Below are 22,275 nucleotides of genomic sequence, written 5' to 3'. Positions count from 1 at the left end.
TCGCATGGAGGGTGGAAATTCTGTCTGAAAACAATTGGACTCATGGGTCATAATTCTGTGGGTTTATAATTTCATGCCGGATAATTTGCTTCCTTTCTAGTATTGGTCACTTTACGCATCACATTTACATCAAATGGTTAAATAACAATATCTGATTTAGAGTGGGAACATTTGTGCTCCGAGTCAAGGTTTACAAAACCTTTCCTCTCTGACAAATGTTGGGGGCAATTGTGACGATCCGATCATCTCGTTTCGTACAGATCTATGCATGCATAAATATAATATTATTTTCATTCCAAGTAGAAACATCATTCAAAACATCGGTAGCAAAAGTTCTAGGAAACAGGTCGAAACTCGACTTGGCGTCAGGCGATGGTGCGCAGCCAATCACGATCGAGATGAGCGCGTCGGCGCTGCAGGGTGCGCGTCGGATGCCCATATATGGTAATATAAGCGAGCAGGGTCGTCGGGGCTCCGGGGGGACGCTAGCGTGGCAGGTTCGGGCGGGGCCGGCACCCGAGCGGGCTATATAAGCCAGTACACGGGGCGCAGGGGGAACATTCAGGAACGAGTCGCGGGTCGAGGCAGCCACGGGGAGATCTCTCCAAAGAGAAGAAGGAGTCATGTGAGTTCTTTAATATTTATCACTGTTTTTCTTTGTGATTTCATTATGATGTTCTATTGTGCTTTGTTATATGACTATTTTGTGGTACTTTGAAACATAACTGATTTATTAAGGGTTTTTATTATACACTTTGAATAATCTATAGATTTTAAATAATTCTCTGAAAATTCTGGAGCATATTATATTATAATTTTATTACAATGCTTATCTGCATATTTTCTGTGTATGAGATCCAAGGGTCTTCCATTAATTCTAATGAATGCTGAAGCAAACTAAATTATTTTATATGAGAACTTATTACAATGTTAATTATATGGTTATTTATACAAGCTTTTACTTTTAAGTGAACTAAGGTTCTAAACAACTTCAGAAAAACAATGTTTAACTGCATGCTTTTGTGTTTGAGATCCAAGGGTCTTACATTAATTCCAAGGAGTTCTGAAGCAACCTAAATGATATTTTATGTCTTAATTATATGGTTATTCTGTACAAGCTTTTGCTTTTAAATGAACTAAGGTTCTTAATCAACTTCAGAAAATGCTGAAGCCAATTATATTTTATTTATTCTTCAGAAATAAAAGATTATTTTTATTTCTTTATACGTGATATTATATTTTTATTATTTATTATATCTGTAGAATGAGCTGCTAATGGGGACTATATCTTTGGAGGTTTAATTGCTGAAGTATATGGGATAGCTGGGTTTTGAGAAGCTTAGGGACTAGGTTCTGTCGGGAATGCCAGTTTGAATTAAGTATATTTATTTCGGATTTGTTTTTGATAAATTAAAGAGACTCAGGTCTTTTCTCTTGCTAGTTGGCATTGAAGTTATGATGCTTGTTTGGGCAGGAGGTCCAGGCTTGAGTATATCAGCTAAGCGTAACGTGACAGTTGAGGCAAGTCTTGTATAGCAATGCGTACGAGCTTACCACATACAATGATGGCCATTATATGGAATTTTCTTGTTCAAATATAGTGATTGTAATTTTCATTTGTCGATATGTTGGAGGAGAGTCTGGGGTTCTATGGTTTATAAAGTTCAAAATTTTTTTAAGAGAACCGGTTGATAGGTTCACATTCCAGAAAAGATGATTCTAAGAAAGGATCCAAGGCCTGGTATTTTAGATGACAGAATAGGCGACCTTACCTCATGCGCAAACCAGGGGGTATTTGCCTAAATAAAGCCCTAAATACAAAATAAAACAAGGGGTTCTTGGAATTCTTGAATTGCTGAGAGTTTTCCTTTAATTATCTGAGAATAGTATTAATAGTGAAGTTGTTTCGCTGATTCTTACTGATAATATAAAATAGAAATAATAGAAATAGAATTCCAATTTCGTATACGATTCGAAGAAAGAATTGAACTGGCAAATAGCTCTACGTTGATGGTCCAGTCTCGTATGTATTACCGACTATGTATTGTAATTCATACTAAGACGCGTTGGGGATAAAACACCTTTAAAAATAAAATTCCTAAAAACTTGACAAATAAATTGAATTTTTCACCTTAATTATTGTATTTTATTTCTTTCTACTTCACAAGGTGTATATTTGACTTTGAGAATTGAATGAACATGTTGGTTGTAATTGCTCTATAAAATAAATTATGTATCGGTACTCATCTATAGGGAATATCAGAATTGCGGAGACTATTATTACCTAGGAGGTAGAATTTCTGAATGTTAGGGGAATACCCAGTGTGTTGAAACTTCCTACACTTGAGAAAAGGATTTGTGGCTACTTCGTACAGCTTAGGCGTCCTACCTTTACTAAACGATCACATTTTATTATTTTTCTTATGGCCAAACGTTTTAAATGCAGAACAAGAACAAACAAAATAAATTGTGATTAAATTAGGGGTAGATCTTAAGCTTAATGGGTTCTTGGGTTGTTAGATATATGGGGTGCTTATGGTAGAGTATAGGGTAGGGTAGGTAGGTCTCCTTTTGACTGTTACACCCCGACGCAAAAACGAAGGGGTGTTATAAGTTTGACGTGTCTGTCTGTGTGTATGTCTGTCTGTATGTCTGTTTGTCTGTCTGTCTGTCTGTGTGTGTGTGTGTGTGTGTCTGCCTGTGGCATTGTAGCTCTCGAACGGATCACCGATTTTGATTTAGTTTTTTTGTCTGAAAGCTGAGTTAGTCGGGAGTGTTCTTAGCCATGTTTCATTAAAATCGGTCCACTATATCGCGGTCGGGGTTTTTTTTTTTCAAAATTTTAATTTTATGGTTATATTGCGTGTTTCCTCGCTTTAGTGAGGTGAAAAGTTATGTGTTACACACGGGATGCAAAGTTATTTTACCTCGTGTGTATTGCAACACTCTCTACGCTCAGGATTCTATTTTTGAACTACTCGCTTCGCTCAGGATTCTATTTTCGAACCACTCGCTTCGCTCGTGGTTCAACCATATAATCCATTCGCTAGCTCGTAGTTCAACCCTAGAATCCATTCGCTAGTTCGTGTTGCAATTCCACACTCGGTTAAAATACAACTTTGCTCCCTTGTATAACAAATAACTATTGCCTCTTTGCATTTGCCATATTTGTCCCTTTTGCGGTGGAAACGGCGGGGTGCTGGGGTGCAGACGCGAAGCATTTCGTGCACGAACTGGGCCGTCGACTAAGACAAAAAGGAGAGGACCTCCGCTCCGAATCGTTCGTGGTGCAAAAGCTTACTATTGTAATCCAACGCGGGAATGCAGTAAGCGTTATGGGCACTTTTGCATCGGGAACGGCTAGGAACTTGGTTTAAATTGTTTAAATTTTTAAGTTCTTATTTTTAATTTTAGTTTGTACGTACGTTTATTCCTCTTTATTTCTTTCAAATCTTAGGTTAGGTTATTTATAATACGAATATAAAAGTAAAATACAAAACCACTTACAAAACAATAAAAAAATATAAACATATTATAAAAAACCTAACCTAGGGGGCCGCCAGCAGCGGGGCAGGGCCCAAGCTGCCGGTGGTTAGGGCTGCAGAGAGAGGAACCGTCGGACTATCCGCGCTGTGTCCAAAATCACCGCCTTCTGCATCTGACCCTTGATCCAACCACCGAGCGAGAGTCTCTTAAGATGTTGGTCGAGACTCTTCGCTATGAGACCGTTCGCTGAAACGACTATTTTTAATGTAATTTTATTGTAGTTTTTGTTTGTATTTTGTAATATTATGTTGTACTTAAAAATTAATGAATTTTTATATTAATACATTTTATTCATAAAATGGTGATTTATTTCTCGCGCACTAGCGTAAAGTATCTATGTTAGAATTAATACTTTATGTGTCTATGTTAGAATTATAAAGTGCCATGCCCATAAGTATTGAAAACTTAATACGATAAATACATTACTCGTACCGATTTAAAACACTCCTTTCGGTCGTGTTTTGACTTATCGCCACAAAGCAAAATTTTTCGCACTTGCATCGTATCGTAATGTACTAGTTACATGACATAATTAATGGTGCTACTTTATAACACTAGTGTGCAAAGTCCGCCGCGTCTATGTCCAAACATCAAAATAATTAGTAATTTGAGTCGATTTAGCCCCTCTTTTCGAATTTTCTCTTTTCAAGTTAGTTTTATGTTGAGCGTAGGCGACATCTCAAGCTCTATTTTATCTAATAAAGTTATCAAAACGTTAATACGTTTCTAAAAGTAGTAATAAGCGGTATTATACCGCGAATATTGAATGTATAACACGTACCAACGGTGATTGAGGAAAAACAGCAATGTGCATAATTAATGAAACACACAAGACCCACATGTATACAAAAAATAATGAGCCATAAATACAATTACGTATTGTATTTATGGTTTATTAATTTTCGTAATATAATATAAAAACGTATTATTGCCCTTTTTATGCTCTAGTGCACAAAGTAAAATGTTCCTTGAAGACTAAAACGCTATAGCGATCATACGCATTACTGTTATTTTTATGTAATAAAAGGTTAAATAGTGTGATTACTTTTTAATTAATAAACATAAAAAACAGAAAAAGGCCCAAATTAGGTACGCAATTCTCAATGGTCTATACCTATATTTAGCTAAAACTCGCAGTAAAAAACGTTTATGATTTGTAAAAAAGACAAATAAACTTTTTCGATGTGCCCGAAGTAGTATTCCCGGACCTTCAAGAAATAGCTTTCTTACAAGTAGGCACTTCCATCATAAATGCCGGATACTCTCTGTAAGTTTCACAAATGTCAAATTAAAGGTGAATTTTACCATCAGACCATTTGCCAGTGTTTTCCCTCTTACATCATTTAAAAAGCCTTGTGACAAACGTTTCTTTATTCATACTAATATTATTATAAATGGGAAAGTATGTGTGTCTGTTTATTTGTCCGTCTTTCACGGCAAAACGGAGCGACGAATTGACGTGATTTTTTAAGTGAATAGTTGAAGGGATGGAGAGTGACATAGGCTACTTTTTGTCTCTTTCTAACGTGAGCGAAGCCGCGGCAAAAAGCTAGTTTTTGACATAAATCTGTATTGGGATCCTACTGACTGCGCCATTCAAAGTTCCATTTCCTTCCGTCATAAGAAAAAGAGGAGACTAAAAGCACGAGCTACTCAGGGCACGAGCATTACTCGTAGTGTGCGGCTTTTTTACAAGTAAGTATTAGTTACTTAGACTAATTCACGTGTTTGTTCTACCCATTTTACCTTGTACAATATCTGTGAATCTAATACCTTATTACTTATTCTATCCATACAAATCCGTTTTTTTTTCTAAAGAAACATACACCTGCAATAGACGTTACTTTAATTACTGATTGAGAAACGGGCTTAGTTTTTTTTAAAACGGATTTTTTCCCAAAAAAAAAAAACCATACACCTGCGATAGATGTTACATTACAACGTTTACAATTAACTCTATTAAGTGTCAAAACTATGACATGTCCATCTCATATCGAACACACAAAGCCTGTTTCTTAACAGCAATTGATATAACATCTATCGCAGGTGTATGGTGTTTTTCAAAAAAGTTACGAATTAAAAAAAAATCTAACTACAAAATATTCTGTTTCCTATAATGGACTTCTATATGCCGAAGTTAACGGAATTCAATAAAAACACGGTGTATTATAATTACTTTCAAGGTTGCTTTGCACCCTCAAGGGTATTTGTTTTTCACATTTAAGTCAGTTCTATTTCCAGACCAGCGAGATTTTTTATAATATCTTTGAATGCAGTATTACAATTTTTTTAGATTACATAAAGTTTTCATTCAGAAAAATACCTTTGGGATATCTTTTAGAATACCTTGACAAAAAGTAACATGATTAATTGACGATGCTGAATAGTTTTTGTAACTTCCGATTCTCAAAACTTCTCGCATTGTGATGGAACTTTGACTAAGTTTCAAGAACAAATGGTTACTCTGGTATCTGATCTGGCCCCGTAGCCGAATGGCATTTCTCCGACGCCAAACGAAAGCGATACGCCGTTGGCTCTGTCGCGCCAATACGCAAGCGCGATAGAGATAGATATCTACTAGCGCTTCGTTTCGTGAGCGATTCGTGAGCGATTGTGCCATTCGGCTAGCCACCCTGTTCATTGTACAAGGATCTCATCAGTAGTGTTGAGTATTTTGGCCTTTATAGTGTATTTTTCATAGTGTATTCTGGTAAAAAAATAAAATAAAGCTAACTTGAGGTTACCAATACATGTACATGAAACTGGGCACGAATACTTACATAACATTTACCCGCTTATTGCATGTTCATATCGTCATTCCAGTAGATAGGTGTACCATAGTCATAATTCCTACATGACTGCAATGAACTAATATGAATAGATTAGATTAGATTAATTTATTTCTCATTGAAAATGTACATTGAATTTTACATGTCAGAATAAAATAAAATGCATTCACAAAAAGATTGTCGCTACACAATATCAAAATAATAATAAATTATAATTTATAATAGTCTAAAATCTAAATTATTCGATGTCAATAGTAAAATTAAGTATACATAAAAAAAAGGTCACATTCCAGTTAGTTCAACGATGGTCACTTCGACCTGCCGGTCTATCATGAGTAGGCTTAGGACTTTTTATGGCATACCGTGGTTCTAAAATTCGTGGAGTCGCCATATGAAAAATTTTCAAAGTCAAAGTCAAAGTCCAACAGTATGATGTCACATTAAATATAAATATTTATACACACTGTCACATCGTCACTGAGTTCATTTTAATCGAACGTAGTTGATTTTATCTTAATAGTAATTTTTTGGTATTATTATATAGGATTATGATAAAATTTACTAATAAATAACATGCATACAATCACGCCTGTTTCCCAAGGGGTAGGCAGAAATCACGGATTATTCACTAGATCCTAAATCACTTTAACTACGTTCGATTAAAATTTGAACAAGAAAACTAGTGACCATTCCACTCTTTGTGACAGTCACTGTATTAAATAACATTATTAGTTAATATTAACTACGTTATAAAATTAATATGTTGTGACATCATACTGTTGGACTTTGACTTTGACTTCGAAAATTTTTCATATGTCGACTCCACGGATTTTAAAACCACGGTATGCCATAAAAAGTCCTAAGCCTAATCATGAGTTATCCCACGTGGGTTATACGACGAAGTAATATGTGTACCGTTACTTACGTAAGGTTCGCCGGGAACGTGATGCTCCTCCTCCCACTGCAGCAAAGTTCCACCGCTTCCACGTACTCCTCTTTGATAGCGTGTAGAAGCGCGTCCTGGTGACAAACAAAATTATTTATTTATAAATTCCTCATATGGTGACGGGTTAGTTTTCACATTATCCGATCCGATATCGGATGTCGGACCGATATCCCATACATTACGGGCGCCATCTTGGATTTTTTCCATTGAAATCCTTCCGACATCCGATATCGGATCGGATAATGTGAAAACGGCCTTATGAAACCACCCCTTTTCCTTTCGTGGTTGTCAAAGTAGGTTTTTTTTACTGTTGTTTTGAAGATGAATGGCCCTCGCTAGGAATACGGGCGACCATTGTAACAGAACAAGCGTCTATGATGGGGAAATGGACTCGTTATTACATATAAAACTTACGGCGAATTAACTTTTCCTTGTCCAACTTTTTGGTGCATATTTCCTTCGGGATTTCATTGAATATTTTAACAAATAATATCTTTGATGGTTAATCACATGTTTAGTTACGTCATCACTGATAAAATTCACTATTATTAAATGTAAAACAGGTTGGAAAAACGTATTTATCAACAAACTACGTTCACATGGACGAAATACTGACACTGACAGTTGTCAGCTGTGTAACGTTCCGATATTATGTCTGGGTTTCATTTACAAGTCAAAGAAATAATAATGACTAATATTGGTTATTATGCTTCCTGAGTATATCATTCAATGTAACATTTAGTAACAGATAAAATATTTCATTGCGAAATTACTTACAAAATAAATAAGAATGTTCCACAAAATAATATTTACGTAAAAATATTTGCGAATCGCTCCACTATTGGACTACATAGGTATCAATATCAATAGCTCTGTCTCTCTCTAAAACACGTGCACTCGGCATCTGTTGATAAGCAAACATCCGTGTGTAAATCGTGAACTCTAATGCATAGGGCATAAGACTTAGTAAACAAAGCAAACGTTTGAGTAGCCATAATGTCGGAAGTCGAATGTCGAATGTCGGAAATCGAATGTCGAATGTCGGAAGTCGAATGTCGAATGTCGGAAGTCGAATGTCGAATGTCGGAAGTCGAATGTCGGAAGTCGAATGTCGAATGTCGAATGTCGGAAGTCGAATGTCGAATGTCGGAAGTCGAATGTCGAATGTCGAATGTCGGAAGTCGAATGTCGAATGTCGGAAGTCGAATGTCGGAAGTCGAATGTCGAATGTCGAATGTCGGAAGTCGAATGTCGAATGTCGGAAGTCGAATGTCGAATGTCGAATGTCGGAAGTCGAATGTCGAATGTCGGAAGTCGAATGTCGAATGTCGGAAGTCGGATGTCGAATGTCGGAAGTCGGATGTCGGAAGTCGGAAGTCGGAGATAGAATCTATAAAAGGGTCGGAGCGAGCCGACGCGCGTCATTCTTAAAATATCTACAAGACTAACAGTGTCTCTGGCTTTCGTGTGTTATACTGGTGAGTGAAGTTGTTCTGCTATTATTTCTCTGTTTGTTTTTACTTGGAAATTATTCTAAGTGATTGTAAACTTTGAAATTGTGTCTCTGTTTGATTGTGCGGGGACAATATCGTCGTACAGTTGAACTTAGACCTGTGGTGGAATTGCTTTACTGTCAGTTGTGGGGTTAATTTAGTGTTCTATTTATAGTGTAGTGTTATATTTAAATTGTTGTGTATAGTGAAGTTTTCTGTGCTTTGTTTCATGAGTGCCGTCAAGCAATACAAAGACTGGGTCGATGTATGGCTGGTGCTTGGAGATAAGTCTGTGTTTGGTTTTGTAGGGAGTAATTCTTGCAAAACTAAGCTTAGATTATAGCACGTAAAGGAAACTTCACTCGTTTGTTTAGTTGGTCAGTAAAATTGAATTTAGTAATTTTCTATGGGGTTATTTTGTGAAAGTTATAAGCCAGATCATTGTTTGTGACAGACTGTTGTCCGGCTAGGCGCTTCTTCCCTTACGGTGTCAAATAAGAGGCGTTTAGGGGTCTTTTTGTTCCAAGTGGAGGGCTTGGACGCTTTTCTATACTTACAAAAGCGTATTTTCTCACCGGTCTCAAAGAGTCCAACTGTTAGATGGAAGTGAGGACTTTCACGATTGACGAAAGACATTAGGAGTAATCCTTGCTCACTGAAGTCGGCAGTATTTGAGGCTGGGGTCCTATATATATATATTTATTTACTCGGTGCTCTAGTCCATGCTGGCGTTGGTTGTTGGGGATTTCGGTTGTGATCGATCCACATCTAAGTAAAGTTGATCGCAGCTGGGTCTCTCATGTGGCTGGTACTGGTGTGTCCTAGAATACTGGATATATACACGGATAGGGCGATCTACTCTCTGCTACCCTAGCCCGCGGGCAAGAGCAGAGGGGGGGATCTGACCGACACAAGCCTATAGGTTGCCTATCTCAGCTTCGCTGGCTGAACTGTACAGTTCTAGTAGGGATACACTTGTACATATTCTGAACACAAGATCTATGGTAAGTGAGGGTCTGTGTTTCAGATAGAGTAGGAAAAACAATAGGATTAGGGTAGAGTCACACACTATTTCTATGAAAGTAGAGTTCTGTTATGATTGGTCTTAAATTATAATTGGTCAACGTGTATTGTGGAGAAATAATTTAACTACTACTATTTATATGGTTTAAATGGACTTTAAATGTGATGTTTACTATCTTAAAATATGTGGTAAAACTGGTAATTTATAAAATCTCTTATTACTTAATTTATTTGAGTGAAATTAATAATTGTGGTAGCAATTTCTGATCTTTCGGTGTGGCTGCGGGACACTTAGTGTTGCTAACTAGTTTTCAAGGTAAATTCTATCAAGTTGGTTAGGGAAACAAACTATTCTTTGGAATAAAAAGCATAGGTTTGTTATAGGGCCCAGTGGCATGCGAGCGCCGTCCACTGATGGAAAGTCAAAAGCTTAGAAAAGTTAGTAGACTTGCTTAGTTCTTATAAAAGTTAGCAACTGCTCGGTGTTTCGATAAAACATTAGAAAGATCGAGAAGTTATGGTCTATTAGCAGTATTGGGGAAAAGGGGGGTTTAGCTAGGGAAACAGAAACAAAACAAAAAAGGGGTTAGTTCGTAGATAGATAGCCCTTCTGGCTTACTTGCTTAGGTTCCTGATAAAGTGGTTTGGTCGGGTCAGGGGTCCCATACCGTATCGCAAGCCCTTGCCCAAGCCGGGACCACTAATAAGGCGTAGCGGATGATTACCAAAATATTTTTTAATATTTATTTCATGTATGTTTCACTCACTAACTTCTATTCTAAAAATTTTCTTCATTAGGTCATTAATTTTCTCACATATAACTTTCTAGGCCTAAATCTGATAAAATACTCTTCTATAACACTATATTATTATGCTACAATAACCTTTATTCTTCTTTAAAATATAAATAAATAAAATTTTAAATATTAGTCAAAAATACAGCTGATACTCATTAAAGGATCTAGGTTATCGCGGTTCACATCGAAGGGTTCTACTTATTCACGCTAGACGATCACAAGGCCAAATTTACGGGGTATATTTAAAGGGGGGTTAACTATACTGTTGGTTAGTCAAGTAAGTAAGTAAATAAGTAAAGGTGAGCGGAGGTTTAGTTACACCATTCACCTTGAAGCTGTGGTAAATCATTCTTTAGGTGTTGTTGAACTTTTTTAGATTATTGATAATTTTGTTGATGTGTTTTGTCAAAGTAGGTGGAGTACATGAAACTGCTCAAGTTTCAGTGCCACTCTCAGCAATTCACTGAGAGAAAAAACAACCAGTTTTTATGTTCGTTCGACAAGTCTTTTGGTTAAAATAGCATTTGGTTCAAACAACAAGTTAGATTTTGTTAAGTGTAAGTAGTACTTGGTAGTACAATCTACAAGTTACTTGTCATTTGAATCAACAAGTCGATTTTATAAAAGCAACATGACACATATTGTTTTAAACATACGTTTGGCTGATTCAATCAAATATCTTTTAACAAGTTTGATCTTGTTGTTTGTGTAATTATATGAAAACTAGCCAAGTCCGACCTCAGGCTACAATATATTATCCTAAGTAATAAGAAGAAATTATATTTTCACCACACCAACTGGTAAACAGATAGCTAGATAGATAGCAAAATTGCATTTTATCCACAAGGGGCAAAGTAATTTCATACAAATTTTAACTCGATGTCTTAATCTGGCTGCTAGATTTTACATATAAATGATGATTTTGAATCATAAATATTGAATAAATTGATGGATTTGATTTATTTTGATGTTTTGTAGTCTGTTTAACCTTCGTGCCTTGATACCCTCGCAATGCTCAAGATTCCACTTTTTGAACCACTAGCTACGCTCGCGGTTCAATATTGGAATCTTTCGCTTGCTCAGGTATCAATATTGGCACGTGGGGTTAAACAACTACTTTGCCCCCTTGTAAAACAAATAACTATTTATGTTGTTATAAATAAATTTCAGGACGGACCATTGAACTTGGCACCCATTTAGATCTCACTTCTTTTGTCGTTGAAGTCAACAACCAAGGCATATAGGTCAAACATTATTGAACTTGGCTCTCATTTCATATTTATGTTTTTGATCAATATTTATGTTTTTGAAACGCCGCGAAAGGTATTCTGGCTCTGTCGCGCCAATACGCAAGAGCGATAGAGATAGATATTTACGACAGTTTCGTTACGTGAGAGTTTGTGCTATTCGGCTACGGGGCCAGTCGGCTTAATAGGCTTTTTTAGCTCCGACGCCACTTCCCATAAGGTAAGATAAGGGTTAGTCCTTATTGACAAAAATACATTTTCCTTGCAATTCCCTAACATAAGAGAGATATTAGAGACTAATAGATACGAGGGAGAGAGAATTAAGATACGGACAAAGTGCCTATAATATATATACACGTCTTTATTGTTTATACGTTAAGGTTATGTTATGGATTCATATTTTTGGCACCTTGTCCCCAACTATACTTAAGACCTTGACGGTACAAGTCCCATATTGATATTTCTACAACAAATGTTCAAAATTTCATAATAAAGTATCTGAATATTGCTAAATTATATCAAATAAACGTACGTTTTTGTACGAGGAAAACACGTTAAATATAAATCTTATGGTTTGGAAAACCGACGGTTCACAAAATTGTCTTTTCAGGTTCAAAGGTCGTGTTCTACGCATGAATTGATAATTTATTAAAAATTATAAAATAAACAATTATAGTGATTAAATATGTTTAAATATTTTAATTATGCATTTAAATAAATTCTAGTTGATTAATATAAATTGAACATATTTAAACGCGATCAAGTACCGCTCAGTTGACAATTGAATAAAAATAATTAAACGAGTTTTTTGTTTAACAAAAAAGCAATCTGTTTTTTTATTCCATAATGATGTATTTATTCCTAAAGACTTTATAATACATATTATAATATGTAGTCTATACCCATGTAGCCATACCAATAGTTCAGCTAATACGGATAATATTTTCGCGGGTCCGGACCGGATTTTGATCGGACGCAGTGCGAAATCGAAAGTGTGACGATCTCTTTTTCGAAATCTATTCGTACCAAGTCTTGTATGTATGGAGAAATACCACGTATGCTATATTACCACCATGTTTGAATTACTCGGAACTGTAGCGTTCCTGTAACCTAATTAGATGAAATTGGAACAAATTCACGACACGGGCTTCCTTATAACACAATAAACAACCGAGACGTTGAAGAATTTAATTTTATGTAAAAATGAGTTTGTCACAGGTAGATTCTTTGGTCGTGAGAGTATGATGTGTGCTTGTTGAAATTATTGAAATTTATTCACAAGTTTGTAAACGTACAATGAACTGAAAAAGTGCATGGAGATTTTATCAATGAATCGAAGATTTTTTGTGCCATTTTTATGATGTTATATTTTTTTGTTACTTTTGCTCATTATTTTTACGCTGACGGGATTGTGTAGCTTACTTGATCTTTAAATGAAAAATCTTAATGCACATATGTGAGTGTGTTTAGTAAAACGTCCCACTTTGTTGTTTACCATTAAGGCGAAATCTACCTGTATCTTTATATGAAAAAACTGACAAAGCGGCTTTATAGCAATCGACAAAGTGGTACGTTTTCCCGTGCACACTCACATATGTGTATGGGCCTATAACTTTGTGATCGACCCAACAACAAAAAAATACGGAATGGTACATCCGAATGAAAATCAGGTGATTATTTTCATAAGTTTTATTTTAAATTAGATAGGTTCTTGGAATAGAAGGTACCTACACTCATCATAAAGGCTGGCAACGCATCTCCAACCCTTCTGGTGTTTTGGGCGTTTATGGGCGGCAGTAATCGATTACCATCAGGGGACTTATAATAAAAAAAAAAAAAGTTACTTGGTCGGACCAACATAATCCGTACCTATACCTTTAAAATAGTACCTACCTACCTCTGCCAAACGTATGTCTTTCGGCAATGAACCCTAAAAATGGTAAGTTACCTACAGTATTATGTAAATATCAACAGATGTGATCAACCGCTCCGCCGCGCTGATTTCCCGAGGGTTACATGCGTATCTATTCGTGCTTTTTTCTTACTTCTTACCCTTTTTGTGGTATTATTTTGAAAGATAGACGTCTAGGAAAAATCATTTCTTGAATTGTCATAACATAGAGGTATTTCGAAGTTACCTATTTACATTTTTATATTAAAGGAAAAAATGGAAATTTTACGCTTCCGGCGGGACTTGAACCCGCACCATTTTTAAAAATGTTTAAAAATGTTTAGAATCGTTAGCAGACGTTTCTGCTTAATAAAAATTAATTTACCTATTTACAATTTAGTAGGATTCATAATTGATTTTATCTCCTCCCGAAGTGTTATTAGTCATTTATAGGGTCGTGTATAGATCTTTAAAACCATACATAAAAATCTATTCCCCAAAGCCAGCCCCGCCAGCTTCCGGCGCACGCACGCAGTAACGAAAAAATTGAAAACGCATTGTTTGGCTCTGTAACCATCAACGCATTATTGTAATGTTACTGCGCACGTGCGGGGAAGCTGGTGAGGGGATGGCTTTGGGCAGCTGGCTCGAGCGCCGGCAATGCAAACCTTTGCGTCGAAATACAGGAAACAGTGTGAACTTCACGAAAGTTAATATAGAAAACTATTAAAAACTAAGTGCATGGTTGTAGAAAAAGTATTGTATGCAACGGTGTTTAATTGAGTCAAAAAGATCATAATAATGCCAAAAACTTTGGCTCACTTGATTACATGTCAACATATGAGGTTATAACTATAGTAGCCAGTGGCCGTTCAGCGGTAAAGCTAAGTTTATTAAGAGAAGGAAAAAACTCGCGTAAAAAGAAAACTGTCAGTAACAACAGTATTTTTTCGTTACGAATGGAGTTGCGTAATTGCACTTAATTTCGGTGTTACTGTGACTTGTTTCGTTATTATTGTTATTTTTACAAAATTATATATTTAATGGAATGTAATGGATGTTGCCTGTGTGGTGACGGGTTAAGAATTTCACCACCCCCTTTCTTCCCGTGGGTGTCGTAGAAGGCGACTGTGGGATATGGGTTAAATTGTGGCGTAGGCGAGAGGCTGGCAACCTGTACTGCAATGTCACAGTTTTTTTCTTTCAACCCCTTATTTGCCAAGAGTGGCACTGAAGCTTTAGTAGTTTCATGTGCTCTGCTTACCCCTTTATGGGATACAGGCGTGATTGTATGTGTGTATGTGTTATGGTACGGTTTTCTAAAGATAAAAGACGCATTTCATAAAAGTTTGTGGCTTTTTTATCACACTCGCTCAGTACTTAATGTACAATTGAACTGTATTACATTTTAAGTATTTCCTAATATCATACTTATGACATTACCGAAACGGCCAGACCACAAAATAATTTATATAATACTTGGTTGCAGTCCGCATAGACAAAGACGATCGAGTAGAGAGTTACTGTCAAAGTAAAATGTGTAATCACAGTGCATAGACAGCCATCTCTCGACACAAGCTTAAAACTTTTGAACCTCAGTTTTGACAATTTAGCTCCTATTCTTAGCTCAATGTGTTAAAATGTCAAATATTAATATTAGCGCCATCTAGCCGAGCGTTCCCCAAAGGTGTATCGCCATCTAGGTCACCGTTTTCGGTATGGTTTAGAGGTACGTTTTTTTCTTAGACTTTATCTGTCTATACTATCTGTTGCAGTAAAAATTACTGCAACATTATGCTGAGTCGCGGCCCTTTTTAATATCCATGTTTGACCTAATTATTTTAATTTTAACATTGTAACACTGTGATATTAAATAAAGCCATTCTATCTATGTCTATGTCTATGCTTCAAAAAGTTACTTTAATTACAATGTAATGAATATATTGGTCTGATAATAGAGGTTTTTGCTTCATATAGGACGTCAAGGATAACCGTTTTTCAAGTCTTCAGTCAATCATACAAATTAACCTTTGCCGTGTAGGAATTTCGGAACTCCTTTCTTTTCAATATTCATTTATTAAAAAAAGCTTTTAAAAGAAACAAGGGAATAAATAACTGTTCTTTGATCCTAATGAAAGTAATGAAACTCGTGCGGGTAGAAATATAACCATGTACCTAAAGTTTACACGAGTGTAAAAAATTACTTCAGTACGACATGTCTGCAATAATCTTAAAAGATATCAAGATAAATAAGTTTCCGTATACCTACATATGTAAATATGTAATATTAAAATTGAAGAAATTAAAGCCTGAGCATTACCTATTTATAATGTTAGGCCTTAGTGAACGCTCGTTGCGTAGCGTTCGATAGGCCTTTTCTTTTGACTGAGTGGGAATGCAGTTACGCACGATGTGCGTGTGTCTAGGGGAGGGGAAAGAAACGACAAGTCCCACAAATCGTGCGTAACTGCATTCCCACTCCGTCAAAAGAGGAGTTTTCACCACACCAACTTGTAATGGCTTCGAAAACAGATAGCAAAATTAAATTGTATTTTATCCACAAGAGTGAAAAGTAATTTCATACTTTTAACTTGATGCCTTAATCTGGCTGGTAGAATTTACCTTGATTTTGAATCATGAATATTAAATAGATTGATAGATTTGATTTAGTTTGATGTTTTATATGTAGCTGTATTTTGTTCGCGTTGGTGCGGTGAAAAATTTTGTGTTTCACTCGGTGGCAAAGTTTATTTAACGCGACGCTCAAGAATCTTGCTCGGGTATCAATATTGGCTCGTGCAGTTAAACAACAACTTTACCCCCTTGCAAAACAAATAACTAATAAAGCCTTCAAGTCTCTCGACGACTTCATTTAACACTGACCTTGACTTTGATCCCAGAGTTTAGAAGCAGTTTTATTAATTCGATGTTTTCATTCTCGATTGCTGCTATGAGTGCTGATCGGTTGAGGGGGTCCACGCAGTTGATATCGAAGAGCTCTGGACTGCCGGTGTATTGGTCGATGAGTCTGTGAACAAGATAGTGAAAACAAATGAAAAATAAGTTAATGAAATAATTTGATTTTCACCTCACTGTCTCGGAAAGGACTTTTTTATTCTTTGAAAACAGATAGCAAAATCGCATTTTATCCACAAGAGTGTAAAGAATATTTGAAATCCGAACGTGTCATTAGTTACTTTTTTAAATATAATCTCTTGTAAAGGCATGTCCCAGACAGGACAATTTTCTCCCTGTGACTAAATTGTCTTAACAAATCATGTGATGCGAACGTAATAGTACATTACATCAGAGGCCGGGAAAATGAGGATTTCCGGCCAAGTGGGCATATACGGCCGAGCGAGCGTGCGAGCGAGGCCGGATAGAGATACGAGGCCGGGAATCCGTTTTCACGCCGAGGCATGTATAGTGCTTTTCTCAAACATACAATGAAATAAAAAAAAATGCTCTAAAGGACAATATTTTATAAAAAAAGAATTACTTTGCAGGCCTAGGCCTAAAAAATAATATGAAATCCCTTTACAGTCCTCTCGAGTTGTTGCGCCCAAAAAGCGATACTTCCCAGCCCATTTTAAGGAACGTAAAGACAATATTTCATTGCATGTTTGAGAAAAGTTATTTTACCTCGTGTGTATTGAAATACTCTCTACGCTCAGGATTCTATTTTTGAACTACTCGCTTTGCTCAGGATTCTATTTTCGAACCACTCGCTCAACTCGTTCAACCATAGAATCCATTCGCTAGCTCGTAGTTCAACCCTAGAATCCATTCGCTAGTTCGTGTTGCAATTCCACACTAGGTTAAAATACAACTTTGCTCCCTTGTATAACAAATAACTATTGTTCCTTAGTTGTTAAGATAGTGGAAGTTAAAGATGTCATCATTTTGGGATACTGTGGAAAGGAATGGGGACGTACGATCAACATTAGGGGGAAATAATAAATATGTCACGCTAGTTTTTTAATATTATGTATGCCACGGTAACATATCAGTAGTTTAATTAGGTAAAATGTTATCACCTCTCAGGAAATGCTGTACACCATGTTTTTATTGAATTCCGTTAACTTTAAGGGAAGGTTTTTTAGATCAAATAGAATTAATTTCTCTAAGAAAGTAGCGTCTTAACTCTTACGGTTATCGAGTTATTATAAATTATAAAAAATTATAAAAAAATAAAGATAATTACTGAACACGTGTGTGACAGCCTTTACCAATTTCTAATGTTATTTGTTTTGATATGTGCCGTCAATCACTTGACAGTTATGTGAATGTTATTATTAAGGGTCTCTCACACTAATAAATTCATTTATTATGTATTGGACACCTATGAAAATGACGAAAAATTTTTTTTGAAAATTTAACTAAAAGTGATATACAGGCTGGTTCCTGGTAATGAGCCTAGCTATGTGTCGAATTTAACGGAAAACAAAAAAAACACGGTGTATAATATATAGAAAATACATAAAGGAAAATAAATAAAAATTACTCGGAACACACATTTTTCGTTATTTATTTCGATGAATCGATGAAGTTACATGAATAGTTTCAGTTAATAATCAGCAGGTCAATCACCATCAAAGTAACTCCAAATGTTCCAATTTTCCTAAAAACACTCCGGTTACCAGAACTATAGCAACAACGTGTGCAACAATGCACGGGTGTTACATTATATAGACGTTTTGTTTTGAACCATCACCCTCCCACAGGTGACCTCTTACAAATACTTACAATCTGTAGAATCTTGTTTAATGACCTATTTATATGGCGTGACGTACGTCGCGCAAGATGTCAACAATCTCATCCTACTGTTACAGGAACGGTCTTTTCTCAAACATGCAATGAAATATTGTCTTTACGTTCCTTAAAATGGGCTGGGAAGTATCGTGTTTTGGGCTAACATACAACTCGAGAGGACTATAAAGTCCTAATTTTTGATTAGATATTTTTAGGCCTAGCCTGAAAGTAACTCGGTTTTTATAAAATATTAAACCTTGAAACATTATTTTTTTACATTGTATTTTGAGAAAAGCACGTAAAAACATGCCCTGTTTATGTGATTAAAACGGATTCATTGAACAGATTCTAGTACCTCTTTTACGTACCACTTAACGTAACTGGCACGCTGACTCGGCCGTATTCCCGCCGAACTTTGGCATTTAAACCTCAATTTTGACATGACCTCTGATGTAATGTATGATTTTTTTACGAGATTTAATTAATTTTTTTGTCGCGTTCCAATACATGGAATCTTTTTATTGCTAAAGTTAATTATTTTAATATTGTGACTATCATGTGTTAAAAAAATACTAACATAAAACGTCTAGCATATATAAAGTAAGTTTTAAGAATGTTATACGTTTACGGGGAACCCTTTTAATTTGCTCTGTCGAACATTTAACCTAGTTTAGAGGTAGTTTGCACCATTCTAAGAAAAGTAAGAAGTCAACGTTGACGTCAGGATCTATTAATAAGTTTGGTAGATGTAGTGTAAGTTTTAACTTTCAGCATATTTTTATATCGTTTTGCCAACTTTCTTTAGCTACTTTCCAGTTTCTATTTTTAATGACTTTAATATTTATAGCTTTTATACGACGCTTTCGACGACCGGTCTGGCTCAGTCGGTAGTGACCCTGCCTGCTGAGCCGCGGTCCTGGGTTCGAATCCCGGTAAGGGCATTTATTTGTGTGATGAGCACAGATATTTGAGTCATGGATGTTTTCTATGTATATAAGTATGTATTTATCTATTTAAGTAGGTATGTTTATCGTCGCTTAGCACCCATAGTACAAGCTTTGTTTAGTTTGGGGCTAAGTTGATCTGTGTAAGGTGTCCCCAATATTTATATATTTATTTATACACCGAGTTTTTATTGAATTACGTTAACATCGGCATATAGTTAGGTCCATTATAGGACATAGAATGGCATAGTTAGTTTTCTTAAATTCGTATTTTTTTCAAAAAAAAAAAAAAAAATACATACACCTGCGATAGATGTTACATTATAACGTTTACAATGAACTCTACTAAGTAAGTGTCAAAACTATGACATATCAATCTCATAATATCGAACACACAAAGCCCGTTTCTCAACAGAAATTGATTTAACATATGTGTATGGTGTATTTAGAAAAAAATAGGAATAAAAAAAACTGACGACAAAGGAATATACCGAAGTTAACGGAATTCAATAAAAACACGGTATATAACAGAAGTTAACAAAACTTATCCGGCCATAAAATTGTGTGTTTGAATATTTCGTAGGCAGTCAATTTCTTAAAAATATTATCTTTCACTAAATGGATAGTCATACTAGTTATGAAAAAAAACCGGCCAAGAGCGTGTCGGGCCACGCTCAGTGTAGGGTTCCGTAGTTTTTCGTATTTTTCTCAAAAACTACTGAACCTATCAAGTTCGAAACAATTTTCCTAGAAAGTCTTTATAAAGTTCTATTTTTGTGATTTTTTTCATATTTTTTAAACATATGGTTCAAAAGTTAGAGGGGGGGGGACGCACTTTTTTTTCCTTTAGGAGCGATTATTTCCGAAAATATTAAAATTATTAAAAAACGATCTTAGTAAACCGTTATTCATTTTTAAATACCTATCCAACAATATATCACACGTTGGGGTTGGAATGAAAAAAAATATCAGCCCCCACTTTACATGTAGGGGGGGGTCATCATCATCATCATTCCCTTGCCTTTTTCCCATTATTTGGGGTCGGCGCAGCAGATCATCTTCCTATCTTAGGGGGGGGGTACCCTAATAAAACATTTTTTTCCATTTTTTATTTTTGCACTTTGTTGGCGTGATTGATATACATATTGGTACCAAATTTCAGCTTTCTAGTGCTTACGGTTACTGAGATTATCCGCGGACGGACGGACGGACGGACGGACGGACGGACGGACGGACGGACGGACGGACAGACAGACATGGCGAAACTATAAGGGTTCCTAGTTGACTACGGAACCCTAAAAAAAGCTGCACTTTTAGATGGAAGCAAGCCGCTTTGCATGGTGATAGTAGACATCATAGTAAACGATTTTTTCCGAGGATATCGAAATTTCATCCCTTAGGAAGCCGAGCGCAGCGAGGTGTTTTATGAAAATGAAAAAAATTCTATCTTTTTATCATATGGTCCGATTTTGACAAATCGTATCTCAAATGAAAGATATTGATTAGTGCAACTTAAAAAAAAAATAAAAAAAAAATATTGTTCAGAAAAAGTAACAAAAAAATTGAAAAATGTAAATTTACGTATCGCATTAAACAACTTCAAAGAATGAATGACAAAATGTACAATATCGATGTACGAGTTGTTTTATATCAAAGACAGATAAATTCATAATTGAAAACTAAAAACCGCATCGAAATCGGATCAGTAGTTTTTAAGGTACAAGTTGCCAAAGTTGGAAAAGTTTAGTTTATATGATCACTTTGCAATTCCTTTGCCAGAAAGTCAGAAATAATCTATTTTTCTTAGACATAAAAGTACACAGTGACAGTACACATCAAAATAAAAGTTTTTTTCTCGAGGATATCATAATTTAAGCCCTTAGAAGGACGAGCGTAGTGAGGACTATTAAAAACTGTTAAAAAAAATTCTATTATTTTTATGCTTTGTCCGATTTTGACAAAAAATGTGTCAATTGAAAGGTATTGTTTAATGTAATCGAAAAAAAAATTAAAAAAAAAATTGCTAAAAACGTGTAAGAAAAAATTAAAAAAAAACTTAAATTTTCGTATCACGCTGAATAACTGCTAAGAACGGCAGATAAGACATACAATATCGATATATGAGTTTTTAAAATCAAAGACAAATAAATTCATAATTATAAACTGAAAACCGAATCGAAATCTGATCAGTAGTTTTTAAGATACAAGTTGCCAAAGTTGGCTTAGTTTGTTTATATGGTCGCTTTTAAATTATTCAGCCAAAAAGTCAGAAATAATATATTTTTCTTACAGCTAAGAGTATGCATTGATAGAAGACATCATAATAAATGATTTTCGCTGAGGATATAAAAATTTCATCCCTTAGGAATCCGAGCGTAGCGAGGTCTGCAACGAAAAACTACAAAAAAACAAGTTTTTTTTTATGTTACATAAATTAATTTCTTTCAACTGCAACAAAACGTGTGTCGTTTTGTAAAAATCAGACCACCCAAAAACAAAACTTGTTTTTTTGTTGTTTTTCGTTGCAGACCTCGCTACGCTCGGATTCCTAAGGGATGAATTTTTTATATACTCAGCGAAAATCATTTATTGTGATGTCTTCTATCAATGCATACTCTTAGCTGTAAGAAAAATATATTATTTCTGACTTTTTGGCTGAATAATTTAAAAGCGACCATATAAACAAACTAAGCCAACTTTGGCAACTTGTATCTTAAAAACTACTGATCCGATTTCGATTCGGTTTTCAGTTTATAATTATGAATTTATTTGTCTTTGATTTTAAAAACTCATATATCGACATTGTACATCTTATCTGTCGTTCTTAGCAGTTATTCAGCGTGATAC

General features: G+C 35.5%; 1 protein-coding gene across 1 annotated transcript in view; it reads right to left on the bottom strand.

Annotated features, from left to right (window-relative positions):
- The window catches only part of LOC125236082 (transient receptor potential protein-like), a 101,639-nt gene that overhangs the window by 38,891 nt on the left and 40,473 nt on the right, over positions 1 to 22,275 (bottom strand). Inside the window, 3 exon segments of the mRNA XM_048142777.1 lie at positions 7,261 to 7,307; positions 7,310 to 7,355; positions 16,616 to 16,760. Coding sequence (XP_047998734.1) covers positions 7,261 to 7,307; positions 7,310 to 7,355; positions 16,616 to 16,760 — 238 coding nt within the window.

The sequence above is a fragment of the Leguminivora glycinivorella genome, chromosome 18 (assembly GCF_023078275.1).
Source record: "Leguminivora glycinivorella isolate SPB_JAAS2020 chromosome 18, LegGlyc_1.1, whole genome shotgun sequence".
NCBI classification, from domain to species: domain Eukaryota; kingdom Metazoa; phylum Arthropoda; class Insecta; order Lepidoptera; family Tortricidae; genus Leguminivora; species Leguminivora glycinivorella.
This window is presented reverse-complemented; position numbering and strand designations above follow the sequence as displayed.